Source organism: Phoxinus phoxinus (genome assembly GCF_949152265.1).
Source record: "Phoxinus phoxinus genome assembly, chromosome: 11".
NCBI lineage: Eukaryota > Metazoa > Chordata > Actinopteri > Cypriniformes > Leuciscidae > Phoxinus > Phoxinus phoxinus.
In genome coordinates this window covers 21,120,613-21,138,706 of record NC_136886.1, presented here as the reverse complement: position 1 = coordinate 21,138,706, position 18,094 = coordinate 21,120,613, and the positions used below count along the sequence as shown (strand labels likewise).

At 37.8% G+C, this 18,094-nt stretch overlaps 3 protein-coding genes across 3 annotated transcripts in view; 2 read left to right on the top strand and 1 right to left on the bottom strand.

Moving 5' to 3' along the window:
* Positions 1 to 2,001: 2,001 nt before the first annotated feature.
* On the top strand, positions 2,002 to 4,168 carry cbx8b (chromobox homolog 8b). Its single transcript, XM_079628436.1, is given in 6 exon segments — positions 2,002 to 2,191; positions 2,375 to 2,418; positions 2,681 to 2,746; positions 2,900 to 2,966; positions 3,235 to 3,699; positions 3,702 to 4,168. Coding segments are annotated over 6 exon segments (1,053 nt in total). The 5' UTR covers positions 2,002 to 2,122; the 3' UTR covers positions 4,044 to 4,168.
* A 1,057-nt stretch (positions 4,169 to 5,225) lies between these two features.
* cUnh17orf67 (chromosome Un C17orf67 homolog) lies at positions 5,226 to 9,177 on the bottom strand. Its single transcript, XM_079628437.1, has 5 exons — positions 8,700 to 9,177; positions 7,448 to 7,723; positions 6,323 to 6,411; positions 5,988 to 6,125; positions 5,226 to 5,480 (listed from the first exon to the last, which is right to left on the bottom strand). Exons 2-4 carry the CDS (start codon positions 7,584 to 7,586, stop codon positions 6,009 to 6,011), a joined length of 345 nt encoding a protein of 114 aa, XP_079484563.1. The 5' UTR covers positions 7,587 to 7,723; positions 8,700 to 9,177; the 3' UTR covers positions 5,226 to 5,480; positions 5,988 to 6,008.
* dgke (diacylglycerol kinase, epsilon) overlaps positions 8,957 to 18,094 on the top strand; it is a gene marked incomplete at its 5' end in the record, with an annotated part of 17,986 nt that continues 8,848 nt past the window's right edge. Inside the window, 7 exons of the mRNA XM_079628435.1 lie at positions 8,957 to 9,390; positions 10,514 to 10,670; positions 11,977 to 12,096; positions 12,223 to 12,366; positions 12,618 to 12,775; positions 12,870 to 12,918; positions 13,908 to 14,021. Of these exons, the coding sequence (XP_079484561.1) occupies positions 8,957 to 9,390; positions 10,514 to 10,670; positions 11,977 to 12,096; positions 12,223 to 12,366; positions 12,618 to 12,775; positions 12,870 to 12,918; positions 13,908 to 14,021 (1,176 nt within the window). The remainder of the gene's footprint in view (positions 9,391 to 10,513; positions 10,671 to 11,976; positions 12,097 to 12,222; positions 12,367 to 12,617; positions 12,776 to 12,869; positions 12,919 to 13,907; positions 14,022 to 18,094) is intronic.

The following is an 18,094-nucleotide window of genomic DNA, read 5'->3' as shown; positions in this document are numbered from 1 at the left end:
TAGCCTATAGCCAACGCTTTATTTTACAGGGCACCAAATTATCAATCAATATTACCATTATTGATTAAGATAAGCCTATCTTTGCCCACATTTTATTTGTAAATAGTAGCCTACATTTCAACGCTTGCTTGTGTGAAAATGTCTGTATTTCAATTAGCCTATTTATTAATAACGTAATTTATAGCATCAGATCGGTAAACATTTTCGGAAAATGTTCGATAAAATAGTTCCCTTTTTTATGAGTGGGTAATAAAAAAATAATGACAGTTTTTCCTTCACATGTCTAGCTGTAGCTGACAATAATGTAGGCTATGTGTATGCAATTTATAGGTAATATTATAGGTGATTATAAGTAATATTTATTATAGCCTAGCCTATTTATATAGCCTATGTATCTTTTTTTTTTCGTTAAACCAAAATAATTATTTGAGATTGTTTAAATGAATTATAGGCTATGGAAAACCTAATTACATTTTTTACATTTATTTTATGCAGGCCTATAGGATAGGCTACATAATTTATGGAGCCGGTAATATAGCCTAATATTATATTATCTACATATTTTTCTCTAAAATAAAAAAACTGTTTTCAATGAAAAAACATAAATAAAATCTTATTTTTCTTAAAACATTATTGCTGTTGTTTCGAGATTGTTAGAGCTATAAAAATAGCGTTAATGCAGTAAAACCTGATCCATGTAGGCTAATCGTTATAAGGGAAACTATAGGCTATATACAGAGGTTACTTTTAGAAGAGCATATAGCCTCTTATATGCCTACAAATAAAGATATAATAATTATTAAATGTTTCGTTGTTTAGTTGTCTTAGAAGTTACTGTTGACTTGTTGTCATATTGTGAGCTATTAATTATTATTGTTATTATTATTAGCACATTATTAGCTATACCATTATTATTTTTTATAAATAAATCGGGGTATTTTATAGGCGAAATATAGCCTAAAATATGGAGTAGTAAAATAGTAGTTTAGAAGTAGGCCTATAATAGGATGTAGCCTAATCTATTTCTATTTATTTTATTTTTGATTCTCATTTGGCAGCTAACTGTCTTACACAAAAGCATCATACAATTAATTTTGTATTTATTTATTTAGTATTAGTATTAGTATTAGCCTATATATATATATTTTTTTTTTCCGAAAGAGCCAGTTGGAGACCAAATCTAAATATTCGAATAATTTTGAGCAGACGTGTGGGGGATAAACAGGCAATGCGGTCCGTTTTCTTCATCAATAATAGGCTAACAAAATCTAATAGCCTAACTCAGACAGAGAGTAAATAATGTGTATCGAATAGCCTCAGATCATCTTGTTGGCGATACCACAGATTCTGTTTAGTTAGGCTTTTGGGCTATAAGACATAAGAATCATTCCGTTTGTAGGCCTAGTAGCTATACAAATTTAGGCTATTACTCTGCACAGTAGGACACACAATTGACATTCAGATCAATAACCCAACAATGACATGATGTTTGTCGGACTCGTGGATGAAGACTTTGTAGCGGAATTAGGCCTATTATTAAGATTTTAGCGGAATTAGTCAAATTGTTTTGTGAATAGCGGAATATTGATAAAAAAGATGCCATACATTTCCTATCATAACAGGTGTAGCCTATATTAAATTAGCATATTATTAATAGCTATTTACAGAAAAACAATTATGAATAAGGCTGCTTGTTTCAGAAAATACACAATTAACTGTTATAGGTCATACAGCCTACATATCTGTAGCCTATCAGTTGACGTTTCATTGATGACGTTTTCCTGTATTCTTGACGATTCAACTTTAACGTATGTGTTCGAGGCAGGCTCACCCGTGGAGATCTTTAGGCTATCATATTTTTTGGTCAAGAATGCATGTAGGCCTATGTCACTAAGAAGCAAGTCCCGGCCACTTAGCAACAGCAGAGCCAATGAACGGCCTCAAAATGTTTCCACCTACAAGCGGTGCCAAGGCAACATGCTAAAGAACGTGATGACGTCTGGCTGTGCAAGAGAGTATTATGGGCTGTATGGAATTCTGAAGCTAGAGCAGCAGCCGCGGACTGGACTCGCGCTCACAGTCAGCTAGCTTCGCTGCAAGCTAACGGTAGACGAAGGTAAACATGGAGCTATCGGCTGTCGGGGAGAGGGTGTTCGCGGCCGAATCGATCATCAAGAGACGAATACGACGGGTATGTGTTTATTGAGAGTGATATCGACATTTTCTGCATATATGTGCTCATGTCTTCGGCTCACGCTAACGAATTCTTGTGTGTGTGTGTGTGTGTGTGTGTGTGTGTGTGTGTGTGTGTGTGTGTGTGTGTGTGTGTGTGTGTGTGTGTGTCTGTGTCTGATGGCACGCACCTCATACACAGGGTCGAATGGAATATCTCGTTAAATGGAAGGGCTGGTCACCCAAGTGAGTAATGCACGCCCATCCTGTCTATCGTGCTTGTCTATCGTTTTAGTGACAGCGTGTGATGGCTGTCAACTCTGATAAATATCGCGACGGCCATACATCAGCTGGCAGGTTAACATGCTGGTTATTACTGCAGACTGGTTTTGGCAGATGGCATGCTGCAACATTAGCTGGTCCTGCTGCTAGTGGCCGATAAAGCAGTGGTTTAAATGCAGCTAGAGATTGACAGTCATCACGTGAAACTTTTTTTTTGTTCTCACAGGTACAGTACTTGGGAACCGGAGGAAAATATCCTAGACTCGCGCCTTTTCGTTGCTTTTGAAGAGCGGTAAAATAAATAAATAAAGATTAATACTAATTATATATATATATATATATATATATATATATATATATATATATATATATATATATATATATATATATATTATGCGGTCAAAAATACAGACTTTTTCACACATGCTTTTGTATTTTTATTCAGGGAGCGTGAGAGAGAAATATTTGGACCCAAGAAAAGAGGACCTAAGCTGAAGACTTTTCTTCTAAAGGTTAATGTCATTCATTTATTTATTAAAATTGTTTTTGAACATATTTTTTGTTGAAATATATATATTGTGTATAATATTCACTTTTAAGTAACTGGGTTTGCACTTTGCACTCAAGCTCTTGTTAGTATAAATGAATAAATAAAACTTTTTTATATTCATATATTTCATATATGTATAATATATATTCATATTATATATATATATATATATATATATATATATATATATATATATAATTTATTCATATATATATCATATATTTTTGCAGGCCCAAGCTAAAGAAAAGGCAAAGTGTTATGAATTTAGGAATGAATCATCCAGGGGCATTCATGTTGCATATCCCAGTACAGAGCCTGTGATAATCCCTAGAGCGAGAGAGGGACTGCGTGCTGTGGTTCCCACCATTTTCCCTCCCAGCACAGTCAACCGAGGGGAGAGTGTAAGGCATTCACCTCCAGAACCAAGGGAGCATCGTTCTCCATCCTCACCAAGACCCAGCACTGATGTATTTACCCTTGTCCCAAAAAAGAGAGGACGGAAGCCCAAATTACGGTTCTCAGATGGCTACACAAGCTCCTTGCATCCAGGGCATGCAAAAAGAGCTGCAGATGAAACCATGGCAAGCATTCCTTCCAAAATGGCAAAGTTGGGTTTGGGTGAAGATGAAGAGAGATGCTCTGAAATGATTGGGAGAATTAAAATATCTCACAAGCACATGGATGCTACCTATTCACACACAAACAAAACAGAGTTGTTCCAAGCAGGAGTACCCAGCACATTTCTCCAGAGTGGAATTTGCATTCCAGCAGGACTACAAGCCTCTTTCACCACAAACACCTGAAGCATCATTCAAAACGAAGGACATTTGAACATGGTGATTCCACCAGCAGACAGCCTTCACTTATCGCCAAAATCCCAGTGTCACGCATTTTTGGAGAGCCTGAGGAGGGAGATCCTTGGAGACCCACCTTCAGCAATGTGGAGAAAGTTTTAGTTACCGATGTGACGACAAACTTCCTGACTGTGACGATCAAAGAGAGCAGCACAGATAAAGGCTTCTTCAAAGACAAAAGATGATTTTGCACCCTTCTTCAGAAGTCTTTTTACTATCAAAAGTATTCTGTATTGTGTAGGCCTATTGTATATAAAAAAAAATCTGATTCCGTTTTCTGTCCCACTGCAATCTGTATTTATTGTGAAATTGCTGCTTTAAGAGATTTGCATGCTATACATGTTAAACAATGAACTGTGTCTGAATGCATACAAGAGTTCTTAGATCATTTGCTGTAAATAGCCTACATTTTAATTACAAATTGTTAACGATAAATATATATTAAGTCTATTAGTTCTCCCACACGAACTCAAACATGTATGTACAGCTTTAAAGTTGACATATTGCACATTTAGCGTCATATTATTACGTCTTGTCATTATGTTTTGAAATCTTGTAATTTACGTTGACTTTTTTTTTTTTGTAAGTTTATATTGTCAGTTACCTTGTAAACTTGTGTCGGTACAACAACCATATCAATTTACAGATATAAAAGTGTAAAATAAAAATCTGGTTTTCATCACAAACTCAAAAGTAAAATGTTAAATAATTATGAACATGTTTCTTGTTTGCTTCCGCTCAAATTAGTATTCATAAATATTTAGTAATTAATTAAATTAACTTTTAATTTATTCTACATATTTTGTTGGGCGATTTTGTAAGATATTAAAGATCTGTAAAAAAAAAAAAGGTGAGAATAAAAAGTTATTTAATGAAATCTTAACTGGAAAAGCGCACGTCCGATGTCCAATAATCAACGAGTCATACTGAATCATATTTACAAATATATAGAGGATAATATAAAAATTTCTATTATCCCTACATTGTTTTGTTTTTTAACCTGATGCTTTATTTAAATGTTTATTTGAAGAGTAGCATTAAGTGCAATTTTTAGTTTTACAATTACTTATTTTATTTTATAGCCTTTTATATCTATTTATTTGGCCTTTATGGTTTAATGAGTGACACTTGACAAAAGTCTAAACTTGTAGGTTTATAGCCTACAACATTTAATGTGCTTTCAAACAATCACGGTTGGGCCTTCAGATATTGCAGTGTAAAGGTCAAACTCTTGGCAATGTTTATAGACACCATGAATCTTCTAAATTATCTTTTTAGTTTCGATTTAACCCGGTTGTTTACGTTCCAATCATAACACAACTAAAATACTCCGCACGCAAGATAAACCACAGTCACAAGCAAAATTTGAAGCAAATCATTTTTATTTTGATTATTGGTTGCTTGTTCAAAATGCAATTTTGTAATTCGTTAAAAAAAACACCGATGCTAAGATTTTCCATCTAAATAAGACATCTACAATGCTCCTATACTATCGATGGGTGGGTGTCTTCGTGGTTTGTGTGTCCTTGGCCTCCTCAGCATTTCTGGATCTTTTCTTTTTGATTGCAATCCATTTCGTTGTCATTATCAGCATTGTCGTCACCAGAATTCTTGTCTTCAGCCTAAAAAACAAAATCACTTTGCATTGATTTTGCACTCAACTAAGTTAACATTTTTTTAGTAGGCTAGCCTAAATGTGAACCCTTTCATTGATAAAAGCAATGAGGTCGTACTAGCTACATACGCCTTCTTTAAAACCCATGGCAAAACAGCGCAACAAAAGTCAAAAGGAAACGCATGATTTATTAGCGCCACACACAAAATTAAATAATCATTATAATAATTTAAACCCTGAATAAAGATGAATTTATCCTGAAGACTTTATCCTGTTTTTGTTGTTTCAGCTGCTCCATTGTTTAAAAAAATCCCAGATGATGCAAAGTGTGTAAAACATTATTGTTGCCTTGACCCAAATTGAGTTGCAAACCTATGACTTTTTTCACCTAATTCTCTTTTTATTTATAAAGAAAAGAATGAAGACATAATTTAGGCTACATAATAGCCTAAACCATGTTAAGCTCAACACTACAGTCTTCAGTGAGATATATAAAGCTTAAGATGAGAAGGACCTATGGATCACTGCGGGCCAGTTACGCATGGTAGCCGTAGTTGCGGTCACAACGAGGGAAGCAGTGAGGGTTCAGCCAGTGCTCCATATTGGTCTCTCGAGCCCTTTGCTCCAGCCTCTGCATATGTAGCATGTGTTCCTGAAATACACACAATGGACACAATTCTATTGACATGGAGCTGAGTTCACTTATTGATTTAAAGAATGTGACCAGCAATGTGACCGCAAGATGCATATTCACAAAAACAAAGAATTGCAGGCTTTCATGCATGATGTTTGCATTATAGCTTTGTTGTTAAATATGTGAATAAGAGGAGTGGAGAGGTGGTTCCCCACCCTCATAGGTTCATCGGGGTGTCCAGGCTTCTGTCTCTTAGTGCGGAGTAGCTGCTTTGCAAAGCTCTCCTTAATGATGGGGTTTGCATCTGGAAAATGGCATAAATGCATCAAGGTCACCCTTTCATACTGTAGGCTAATTTCCTGGAAATGACAGCATCAATTATTTATGTGACAACATTTTACGAATAGATAGAAACTGGTTCACAATTTATTAAGGGGCTATGCTGTAAAAAAAAAGTAGTGTAACTATATTTTTATGCAAACAAATAAGATTAACAAAGTAGGCTATTTCATTTTTTTCTTTTTTCTTTTCTTCTTTTTATTAGCTAGGCTACATGCTAATTTTCTTTTCTCCATTCTTCCTCGGCAGACATTCTGTCTTTTGAACCTTTATTCTTTCAGATTTCCTCGAGTCCTTTGGGGGTCTAATTTGTATGAATTTGGCCTTTATCTTTCCCTCTTTCTTCATCTATCTCCCTCTTTTCTTTCTCTCTCTCTCTTTCACACAGACACGCACGCACGCATACACATAGGCTACACTTCACTCACTTTCTTTCCTCCCTCCCCATTTCCCAGCGCTGTTTCTCTATGGAAGAACACAAAGTACCCATTCATGATCGCGTCTCCCCGGGGAGCGCGCCCTAGCGCGCGCGTGACCCGGAGCTCTGACCCACGAAGGGTATGAAAATGAGCCCGTATACGGTAAACACCAACGTGGCAGATAAACAGCCGAGCAGCATTTAATAAGTTTTTGCCATGTTAGTCTAATAAGATGCGATTCTTTAATTATTAGAGGACCGGAAAGTGCATGTAAAATTATTACATAATTTGTAAGACAAGTGTGTTCAGGAAACAATTTCAGCAGCTAAAACAATATAGCCTACTTGATATGAATAAGCTACAGGTCAAGGCAAAGCCTACATATGGAACAATGACAAAATAATAGTTAGGCCTAGGCTATAGGCTAAGAATGAAAATAATCTCACATAACTTCCTATTAAATTATTTCAGTCGTATAGGTATACCTGCATACAAACGTCACAAGCCAAAAAAAAAAAACCCACACAAACACAGTGATATGCAAATAGAACCCATGTTACAAGATACACAGGAAAAACATACCAGTGTAGAAAGCCAATAAGACAACGCAAAAAAAGCATGCCAACAGCTTCATTTTCACTTCTGTCCGTCCTCGGCTCGAAATAACTGCACTTGAGTTTTTACCCAACTTATGAGGAGGAGAAATACATGGCAACGTCATTTAGAAGTTACCCCCACAGCACCTCTGCTCACAGGCCACTTGATACAGAAGAAGACGACTCCTGCCTGCACATCTGGATGAAGTTACAGACTTATTCCACAAGATGTCGCCTTCACTTAAACTAGAAAAAAGTGGCCCTGTGGGTGCAGAAATGTGTGGATGAAAATATGGTGACAATGTTTCACACATTATGGTGTATTTCTGTCAACCTGCCCGAACTAATTGCTTTCCACCCGACCCGATTAAAGAAAAAAGAGTAGGCCTATTTCTATAAATGTTTTTTATTATTATTTATTATTATAAACAGGAATTGACAGTGCACATGAACCCAGACAATACACCTGACAAAAAAAAAATTCAAAACACCTTCAGAAACACAAAAAACTAACAACATAAAAAATAACATTAACAACATAATAAGATACATGACTAATTCAATAAAATATAATCAAATGTAATTCGACTTCTGCAAACTTTTCCACACGTAAATTATGAAGGGCTCATTTTACTGTAAAAGTATAGGCTACATAGTGTCTTGTTATTAGTATACAAAAATGTTTACTTAACACACACACACACACGCACGCACGCACGCACGCACGCACACACACACACAATTAATTGCCCTGAATATTGCCCTGAAGAATCAATAGGCCTAATATAATTAACAGGTTTTTTTTATTAATATTCCTAAAAAAGGAAAAAAAAGCCATCTGCTTCTTAGGAAGAAATATAGGCCTACGTGTTTTTCACTATTATCCTTAAGCATTCTTAATGTAGCCTAACGTTTATAATTCGTAACTTTTTATTATTTTTCTTTCTTACAATACTGTCATGATCCTGGGACGCAGACAGTTTAGTCGGACTGTTATAATTCGCTTATTGTCTCACGTATTGTGTTCCTATTGGTCACTGAAAATGATCCGTCATAGACCTACGTCATCACTTCCGTTTCCGTATGTTAAACTAGATGAATCTAGTAAGGATTTTTATCCGCTGTTTGTATTCTTCCACTGGTTTTAGTGCAGTGCGTGGCTAACAAAGATGACGACGGGATCTCCCCCTTGAAAACAAAACGTAGAATATAAACGTGGATGTAATTTATCTGCTTACAGTTTGTCTTGCTGTATCAAGTGTTTGACAGCACGGATGTTTACGATGGCTGGTCTGTAACATCAGTGTGACTCAGGTTTGTTGCATTGCCTGTCGATGTGAGGATGTGCTGCTCGGATGGGGTTATACATTGAAGAAAGTTGTGGGATCTCATAGCTTCGGTACAATGACTGATGACGATCGCTGGAATTTAATGATCATTCTCAGCTGGTCTGACTTGTGCGCGACGAAGGTCCTGTAAAACTAGAATTGTGGCTATGGAGGATAGCACTGAGGAGCTCCGGGAGGAGTGGACTTTACTCCTCTGGACCGTTGTTGCTGTTCTGGTCCCAGTGTTCATCACACTGTGGTGCAGCTTCCAGCGTCCCAAACGCAAAGTTCAGCTGAAAGATCTGTTCCGAAAGGGCAAACACGGCTGGCACTACACGGACCTCTTCAACAAGCCCACCTACTGTTGCGTCTGCTCTCAGCCCATCCTGCAGGGGGCGTTCTGTGACTGCTGCGGCATATGTGCGGATGAGCAGTGCATACACAGAGCAGATCGCATCCTCTCATGTAAGGAGATCATGACCCAGAGTAAGACAGATGGGAGGTTCTGCCACCAGTGGGTCAGAGGAAATGTGCCCCTCGCCAGCTACTGTGCCGAGTGCAAACAGCAGTGCGGGACTCACCCTAAACTCTGCGACTATAGGTACTTAGTATAATCCTGAGTATTATAATTGAAATCACAGAAAAGCACAAATTATCAGTGTAAAATACATCAAGATTTAAAACAGTGGTCTTATGGTGTCGGAGATGTCAAAAATTTGAACAAAAACAAATAACCTTGTTTTTGAAGAATAGGCCTATAGGAGATAAACGAGTAAAACTAAATTTGGCTCATATTTTAATCAACATAGACCCTGGAAAACAGTTCTTAAATTTACACTTGTGAAAGAGTACATTTTTGCAGGTGTTCCATTTTTCATGTTCATGTGCACTTTCACTTGGTCAGCAACTTTTCAAGGATTAATACATCAGTTTTTTAAAAAGAAAAGAAATGGGAAGCAACTCAATTCTTGAGGAAGAACAAGGGCAAAATGGCAAACAAAACAATGCTTTCTAATAGGGGTTTGAACAGTTTAACTAAAAATCTAAAGACTCTTTCTCTCTAACCATAAACAAAAAAAATATTTTGAATGATTAGAACTAATGCCCACCTACAGCATCCATAATTTTATCAATATTTACAAAAGTCAAAGGTAATATTTACAAGATAATCTTAAAGGAAAGATAAGTGATTTTGCAACAATTTTCCAAGAAGGATGATAGCAATAGCCTAACCCGGAGAGCAATAGCAAATCACACATGGAGCACACAGAAATCTATTTTTGTTGAAGCATCTGAAAATGCATCATTGACTGTTGTCAGAACAAACTGGAAGCCTGTCCTTCTCTATGTGTTTAATCTTTCCAAAGCGTGATTTGATTAAAAAGTCAGTAATCCCTGTAATCCAACTATTATGTGCAATCCCGGACCAGTTTCTTTCACCTTAATCCTCAGTGTCAAAGGTAGCACTGCACTGGTGTCAGATTAGCTTTTATGAATTTAAAATAACTTTGAAATAATTTGTGCCATTATTTTATGATTTACTAAAGTTTTATCGTATTGAATATAATAAATCTTACTATGAGGTTTCTACAGAGTCAATCTTTTTTTAATTATTTTTTAAATACATTTTTCATTCTTTTGCAGTCAATAAAGTATCCATTTAAGTGTTTTATAACAAGCTTCAAGTGCCCTCTCTCACATTTGCTGCTTTTATTCGGGAATAGGTGTGTATGGTGTCAGACAACCGTACATGACGACTGCCTTTCCAGTCTGAGTGATGATCTGTGTGATCTCGGAGAGTTTCGCTCTGTTATCATACCTCCATATTACCTCTATCAAGTCAACAAGCTCCGCCGAAGACACCCTGATGAGTACAGCAAGGTGAGGATCTATTCACAAAACACAAACATCTGTCAAACAGAGATATTTTTCTTTTTCAAAAGTTTTAGCTGTGCTCAGAGGCTGGATTGTCTGTCAATCAATTGTTTAGTGTATTTAAAGGAGTCATCAAATTTCCATTGATCTTTTGACATACAAGACATCATTGTGCGATAAAAACATACTGTAAGTTTCAGAACTCAAAACTTTCTTGTTAGTCTGTTCTGTCTTCTGGTTTGTATTTCCACAGCATAAAGGTAAGTTCTTACGAATTGTATGAATGAACCGCTTGTTTTAAAATCTTCCTGTTCTACTGACTTTTATTATGACTTCCACTTCAAACATTTTAATGTTCATGATAACGTTTGCTAACTCTATAATGAGTAAATTTACTTCACCTGCTGATTACTCTTCTTTGCTATAGGTCGCATAAGGTCTATAAGTGGACATATAGTCATATGTCATAAAAAACATGACCCCTTTAAGATTTAAACATTTTTAATTTGCATAACACAGATTTTCTCTAATTTGTACACCCTAAATAATTCTGATTGAATGACCAGAGGTACTTTTTTTAATTTATACAATCTTTTTAATAATCTCTGATACTATTTTAGTGGTACATTGAATGAAAGTGTACTTGTAAAACAACCACCCATTCTTTCAAAATCTTCCATTGTGCCTGTAATATCATTCAATGTGTAATTAAAATATAAGAATCAGATCATTATGAATTTTTCAGCTGATTCTGAGAGTAGAACACATCAGATATGTTCCATTTTATATACTTTTGCACTTGTTCTACACCGACCATAGTGTCGTATACGTATGTACTTTTCTATGGAAGAATGTTAAAGATGGACGTCTTTGGCGTTCCGCACAGACTTGTTGCTTTTTCAGCATATTGTGTATAATCGCTGCCTCAAGTAAAAATAAAGTTCTGCTTTTGAAAAAATGCATCACAAGACCCTGCATTCCCTTCCTATATTCAGTGCAGCATCTCGTTTGTAAAAAGCCACAAAAGCTTTTACTTGACATGAAAAGTATTTCTTATATGAAACGCTTATTATATGCCAAATTAAAACATGCATAAACTTTTAAAAATTTACACTTTTGATTCAATTACAAACTGAGTACTAAGTCTTTTGAAAAGTTAATTTTTTTTGAAAAAGAGAACCTAAGCAAGAAAAAAACGTCCCTCAGGTCCTCGGCATCAGTAGTGAAATGATAAATTCATGGATTGTTCACTGGATGAATGTAACTAAATGAACCTACTTGACTGTTTAATTGTTTATTTGTATGCACATAGCTTGCTGCATTGTGCGGGTGTGGCTGGACTCCGGTGTTGATCTTGGCAAACACAAGAAGTGGCAACAACATGGGGGAGGTTCTGCTGGGAGAATTTCGTACCCTTCTGAACCCTGTACAGGTAGAAGTTGACTCTGTGCTCACATTCACACACTTGGCCAGTGTTTTCCTGTTTCCATGTTTTCTGTCTCTTTTTATATGTATATATTTTTTTAAGGATAATAATTTTTTTCTTTCTTTCTTCTAGGTGTTTGATCTGTCTGAGCTGCCCCCCTCTAAAGCCTTGCAGCTGTGTACTCTTTTGCCCCCCGGCAGCGTGCGTGTTCTGGTGTGTGGGGGAGACGGCACAGTGGGGTGGGTTCTGGATGCCATTGATACCATGAAGCTGAAGGTGAGAGCTGTATAAGCTAAATAGTTGAGTGGATACATTAAAATACATTAGATTAAAATCAGTTGTGAATGTAAGCTAAGCGTATTTTTTTTCATGTGTTTTAGTGCTGTAATATATAAATACTGTAAATACGGATGTGTAATGTCATAATACTATGCATTATTTTCACATTTGTGGTGTTATTTCATAAAATAAAAAAAAGTAATTTGTTGTTTTTTGGGTTATACAATATTGTCTCTTATTCTGCATAGGGTCAAGATCAGTTTATCCCTTTTGTGACCATCCTGCCATTGGGCACAGGCAATGATTTATCAAACTCTTTGGGATGGGGAGCAGGATACGCTGGTGAGATCTCAGTAGAACAGGTGCTCAGGAATGTTCTAGAGGCTGAAGTAGTCAAGATGGACAGGTGAGACCCAGGCTGTTCTGTAAAGTCTTATATTATGAAGGTTGGATTTTGTTATTCTTCAATTTATTTTGAATTCCTGGTTTGAATGTTTCAGGTGGAAAGTTCAAGTTGCCTCCAAAGGAAACTATTTTCGTAAGCCAAAGGTCAGTATACAGTATGTGAACAACCAGCAGGAACATTATAGTTTTTTCAGAGTGTGCAAGAAATTATTATGTTAAATACCTCTGTATTATTTTAATAGTAATTATCAAATCAATTATGGTGCTTTTGATTCATTAAGTGGTTAAAGGGGTCATCGGATGCAAAGTTCGCTTTTATATGGTGTTTGCATATAAATGTGTTTTTGCAGTGTGTGGATACAACCACCATACAATGGAAAAAATCCATTCACCCCTTTTTTTTTTTAAATCCTCAAAAACTCTAAACGCTCTCAATAATCAAGCCGTTAGGATTTTTTTAGGACTGTCCCGTATTAGCATAATTCCGCATATTTTTTTTCACTTGAGACGCTTCGTTACTATGATATAGAATATCCGTTGGTCGGTGTGGTATTAGTCCCGCCCCTCCTCCACTGTGATTGGTCGGTTGGGTAAAAAATGACAGTGATGAGCGCGGCGTTTTACCCAAAGTTGAACATTCTTCAACTCTCGGCGACCTGTAAAAAACGGCGAACGCTCGGCGCTTCAGCGTGAAAAAGACGCGCAGCGCCTTGTTACGCTCATGGCGTTTTAAAAACGTGGTGCTCCCATTGAAAACAATTGAAAAAACATGCCAGCAGCGTGAAAAAAACGCTTTGGTGGACACACGGCCTTAGTCATTTGTATACTGTCCGCCAAGGCAGCACTTTGTGTCTTGTGTCAACAACACACCCCATGGAAGAGAGTGGTGGAGTGAGCAGTTGGTCATTATCATTTAAAGAGACATGCACCGAAACGGGTTGCTGTGAACAGAGCTGTTTTTGAGGTGGTAAAAAGGGTGGTTGTTTTACACAACCATTGAGGATTTTTAGCCAAAGTATGTTACAAACTTTACATGAAGACCCTAAAGAATCATACCAACTTGTGGAAACTGGGCATCCGAGAACCCCTTTAAGAAATGAGATGATTTTAGCTCAAGTCTGTTTTCTCGCCAGGTGTTGGCCATGAATAATTATTTCTCAGTGGGTCCAGATGCTCTCATGGCGCTGAACTTCCATGCACACAGAGAGAAAACACCCTCCTTTTTCTCCAGCCGAATCATCAATAAGGTCTGAGGCATTACCTGTCCATCTCATTTCACAGGAAAAGGAAATCCAAAAAGCGTATAAGAGTTCTATATGTTAGCATGTATTCCTTTTTTTGTTGCTTTTCTTCCCTCTATATAATGTCTCAGATTGCAAATGCAACTTGGTTCCATGAGAAGGGGAACAAGACACTGCGTATTGGTGTTGATGCAATGGGGAACGACGTCTGTGTGACTGGTGTCTGGGCATGTGTAAACAAACAGCAATAATTATTGGCAGATGGCAGTCTATGACGTTTACATGTCATCAAATCTTTTGTCTGAAATAGACATGCAGGCATGCCCTGGAGCATGGAAACAATACACATCCATTCCCCTTCTCAGGGAACCTGGGATACATTCGCAACCTGAGATGTTCCCTTTCAAAGTGGAACTTTAATACTGCGTCTTGGTGTTGACGCTATGGGGAACGCAATACCTGCTACTCCATGCAGAATAGAGGTCTGCTTAGAGGGTTGCTTTAAATGAAAAATCAGAAGTACTCTGCTCATAGCTACAACCTTGATATCGTCTCCATCCAAGGGGAAGCATGCCTCACTGTGAGTATGCACAAACAGAACGAGAACTTAAATGACTCTAAGGATCTAGCTGGAGTTAGAAGAATGCGTCAACATCCAAGGGCACGTCCTATGTGACTTATGCAAGAGACGCACGGTGTCTCTGCTCCACAAGCCATTACCCACACGTGTTTTTTAGATAACCCCTAAAACTTCTGACTTAACAACCCTCTACAATGTTAGTAAATCATATGTGACTACATCGTCACTCTGGACGACTAAATAATGTATATTATTAGCCATTGGCTAATAAATTAAATACATTTTACTCACCAGTGTGTGTGTATTAGAGCCAGAGGCTAAGTATAAGTTTAGCATAGATATATTTTCACTCGCTGAACACTGACTAGGCGCTTAAGAGTATCACTCTCCGTCAAGTGATCTGTACTATTTCAATTCAGCTCAATGGATGTGCTGGACCTGTATTTGACGTACCGTAAACTTTGTGTGAAGGCGCATGACTCGCCGTAAATAGAGAGAGCGAGAGTCTTGCATACCTCGCAGAATTGACGGGCTACATTTAAGCGATTTTCTTTGTTGTATTTTCCTGTCAACAAGCAGAAGATACGATAGATAAAGTTCTATCATTAATGTCAATGTCAATTTTATTTATATAGCACCATTAATCACAACCTAGGTTGTCCAATGTGCTGCACAATGAATATATAAAAAGACAATACAATATAATTAATAAAAAGAAATAACAATGCAATACAACTTCCTCATTGATTATATGCCAATTTGCAAAAATTTGTTTTTAGCTTAGATTTAAAAACAGACGGTGATGATGCAGAGCGAATACAGAGAGGCAGAGCATTCCACAGCTACTGAAAAGGCACGGTCACTCCTGCATCTCAGCTTCGACTTCGGAATGCATAACAATCTCTGGTTGGATGTCCGTAGAGATAGAACTGGACGATATTCAGTTAATAAATCCGAGAGGTAAGGACTAGGAGGGGCCAGACCGTTTATTGATTCAAACACCAAAAGAAGATTTTAAAATTTCACTCGATAATGCACGGGCAACCATTGCAGAGATTAAATGGTGCTTGATTATCATATCATAATTAGGGATGGCGAAAACGAAAACATTTCTTGACCGACCACCGAGCCTCATTAGCCGGTTGAAACCGGTTAACCGATTAGTTTAAAATATGCTACTTTTTGAATAACAGCCATTTCGAGCCGCGCCTGCAATTTCGCAACTCTGTCACATCTTCTCTGCCGCTCTGCCTCCCGCTCACTCACTCACTCACACACACACACACACACACACACACACACACACACACACACACACACACACACACACACACACACACACCCCGGCGCAGCCCTTCCACTCACGTCACTTTTTTAAATCCCCAACAGCGCGAAACACGAGTCCCGCAAACGCGGCGCCGAGGAGCTTGTATGTAATCGGCGGACAAATGGCTCCTTAATTTCGAAATGGTTTGGGTACAAGTTGATCGTGTTGAAAATAAAGGCGTTTGTCTTGCATTAGAAGCTCATTTGAAACATTGCCGCGGCTCATTTAAGAAAATGACAGCTCCGAACCGAAGAGACGCCGCTTTAGTTTGAGGTAGTGCTAACAATAATAAAGAGAGATGATGATCATCACCTTATCTGTTACCACTGAAATGTAGATGTAATGTATTTTCATATTTAAGCACTGTATCACACAAGTTGCAACTTACATATGTGTCATTCTGTTTGGTGAAATGGTCTCAAACACTACTTTTCTTTGCACGCTTCCTCCTGTCGTCTGCCCTGGCTCTAACATTGAGTGTGTTAGCCTGTAGCCTTTACTTTTCGCAAACCTTGTGAGCGCGCGCCAAATGTTTTTATTGGTTTAATTAAGTACAAACGGGCGAGTTATGAAAAATTGAGGTAGAGGGATTTGTTCACTTCACACAAAAATATCTTGGAATGTGACGGCTAACTGTAGTAGCGTTTAGTCCACTGTCTATAATAGACTAATTTAGAGATCACTTTTATTTTTTTTAACCGGCTACCATATAAAAGTCCCTAACCTTTAAGCCTCAACCATAGTTGGGGAGAGAGGTAATAAAGGGATGCAGTGCGGACTGCCCACCATAATACCATCTACCTATTATCAACCCTAAAGGGGGTACTTGTTTACGGAGAGCTTTCAGCCCTGCTTAGAACTCCAGTCTTTTTCAGAAATTGCAGATGGTAGCAAAAGAAGAGTGTGGAATGCGTTGCGTTCTGCCCAAAGCGACTCCTTTACCAAGCGACCTGGCCCCAACATTTGGGGAGGGAGGCCAGTGAAAGGAAGGACACTGTGTGCCCTGACTCAACCCTGAGGAAATAAATATGCAGAAAGAAGGTCTTAGCCCTACTTAAACTCCAAAACAAATATGAGAGCGGTGTAAAAGAGGTGAATGGGACTCGTAGCGTACTGCTCACAGCAATTATTATTACCAAGCAACCATGACCCAAGGGGAACCTACACCTCTATGTTAAACCCCTACTCTGGTTGGAGAGGGAGAAAAATGGAACAGATGGACACTTGCGGACTGCCCAACAAAACTCCATTTACCCTGCATCAACCCTAAGGTGACTTTGTCAAGAAGGAAGCTCTCTAATTCTACTTAAACACACAAAAAAAACATTGTAGAGGATGGTAAAGAGGAGCGTAGGATGGCATGGCCTTCCACCCAATGCGACTTTCGCATTGTTTACCATAGCTTTGCGTTTACCATAGCTTTGTGCCAACTGTTGACTGATAGCAACCCATCCACAAGGGAGAACATGATCCTACTTGACCCTTATTCATAAGGGAGGAAAAAGAGAGAGGGTACTATCTTCGTCATTAGCTCTACCCTAGCAAGAGCTTCCAGAAAGTGTAGCAGAATAGTTGACCTGGGCAGCAACAGATGAATGACTGATTCATCTCCTACCAAGTGAAGAGGACGGATGTCCTCGGACATGCAACCTACAGTACCACCAACACCATGAAAAAGTTAGAGAGAGGAGACCGAGAGAATGGTCAGCTACCATCCTATCTTTTCTTTACAATTTTCCCAAAAAAAGACTGCTTTATTCCCATGCTTTATTCCCAACAATCTGCTTTATTCCCATGCTTTCTTAACAACAGTTAACAACCACGAGTCCTAGAAGGATATGAGAGAGTTCACATAATCCCAAAAGTGCATAATGCATATACATGGACTTATTTATTTATTTCACAGTCAACTAATATAGCCCTCTAGAAGTACTGGAGAGAGAATCAAAATAAGAATCAAGTAACTTCTACAATCATCTCAGATAAGTAATGATCAAGAATAACCGAAGGGGTTGTAAGGTTCACTGTGACCACCTCCTATAAAATCAGTACGTAGCGTTCTGATTGATAATACAATAATCATTACTTCTGAAACCTCCAGTAAACATGACAACGGCAACTTAAATCAAAGAGTGGTTGCATCATCTAACCGCAACTGTCTTTCTCAAGCAG

What these genes read in the sequence shown, in the direction of transcription:
- cUnh17orf67 (XM_079628437.1), bottom strand. Translation starts at nt 7,586, where the DNA reads ATGACGTTGCCATGTATTTCTCCTCCTCATAAGTTGGGTAAAAACTCA. An exon ending in CTTATTGGCTTTCTACACTG is followed by an intron (nt 6,412 to 7,447) that starts GTATGTTTTTCC and finishes GCCATTTTCCAG; the next exon opens with ATGCAAACCCCATCATTAAG. An exon ending in ACCCCGATGAACCTATGAGG is followed by an intron (nt 6,126 to 6,322) that starts GTGGGGAACCAC and finishes TGTGTATTTCAG; the next exon opens with GAACACATGCTACATATGCA.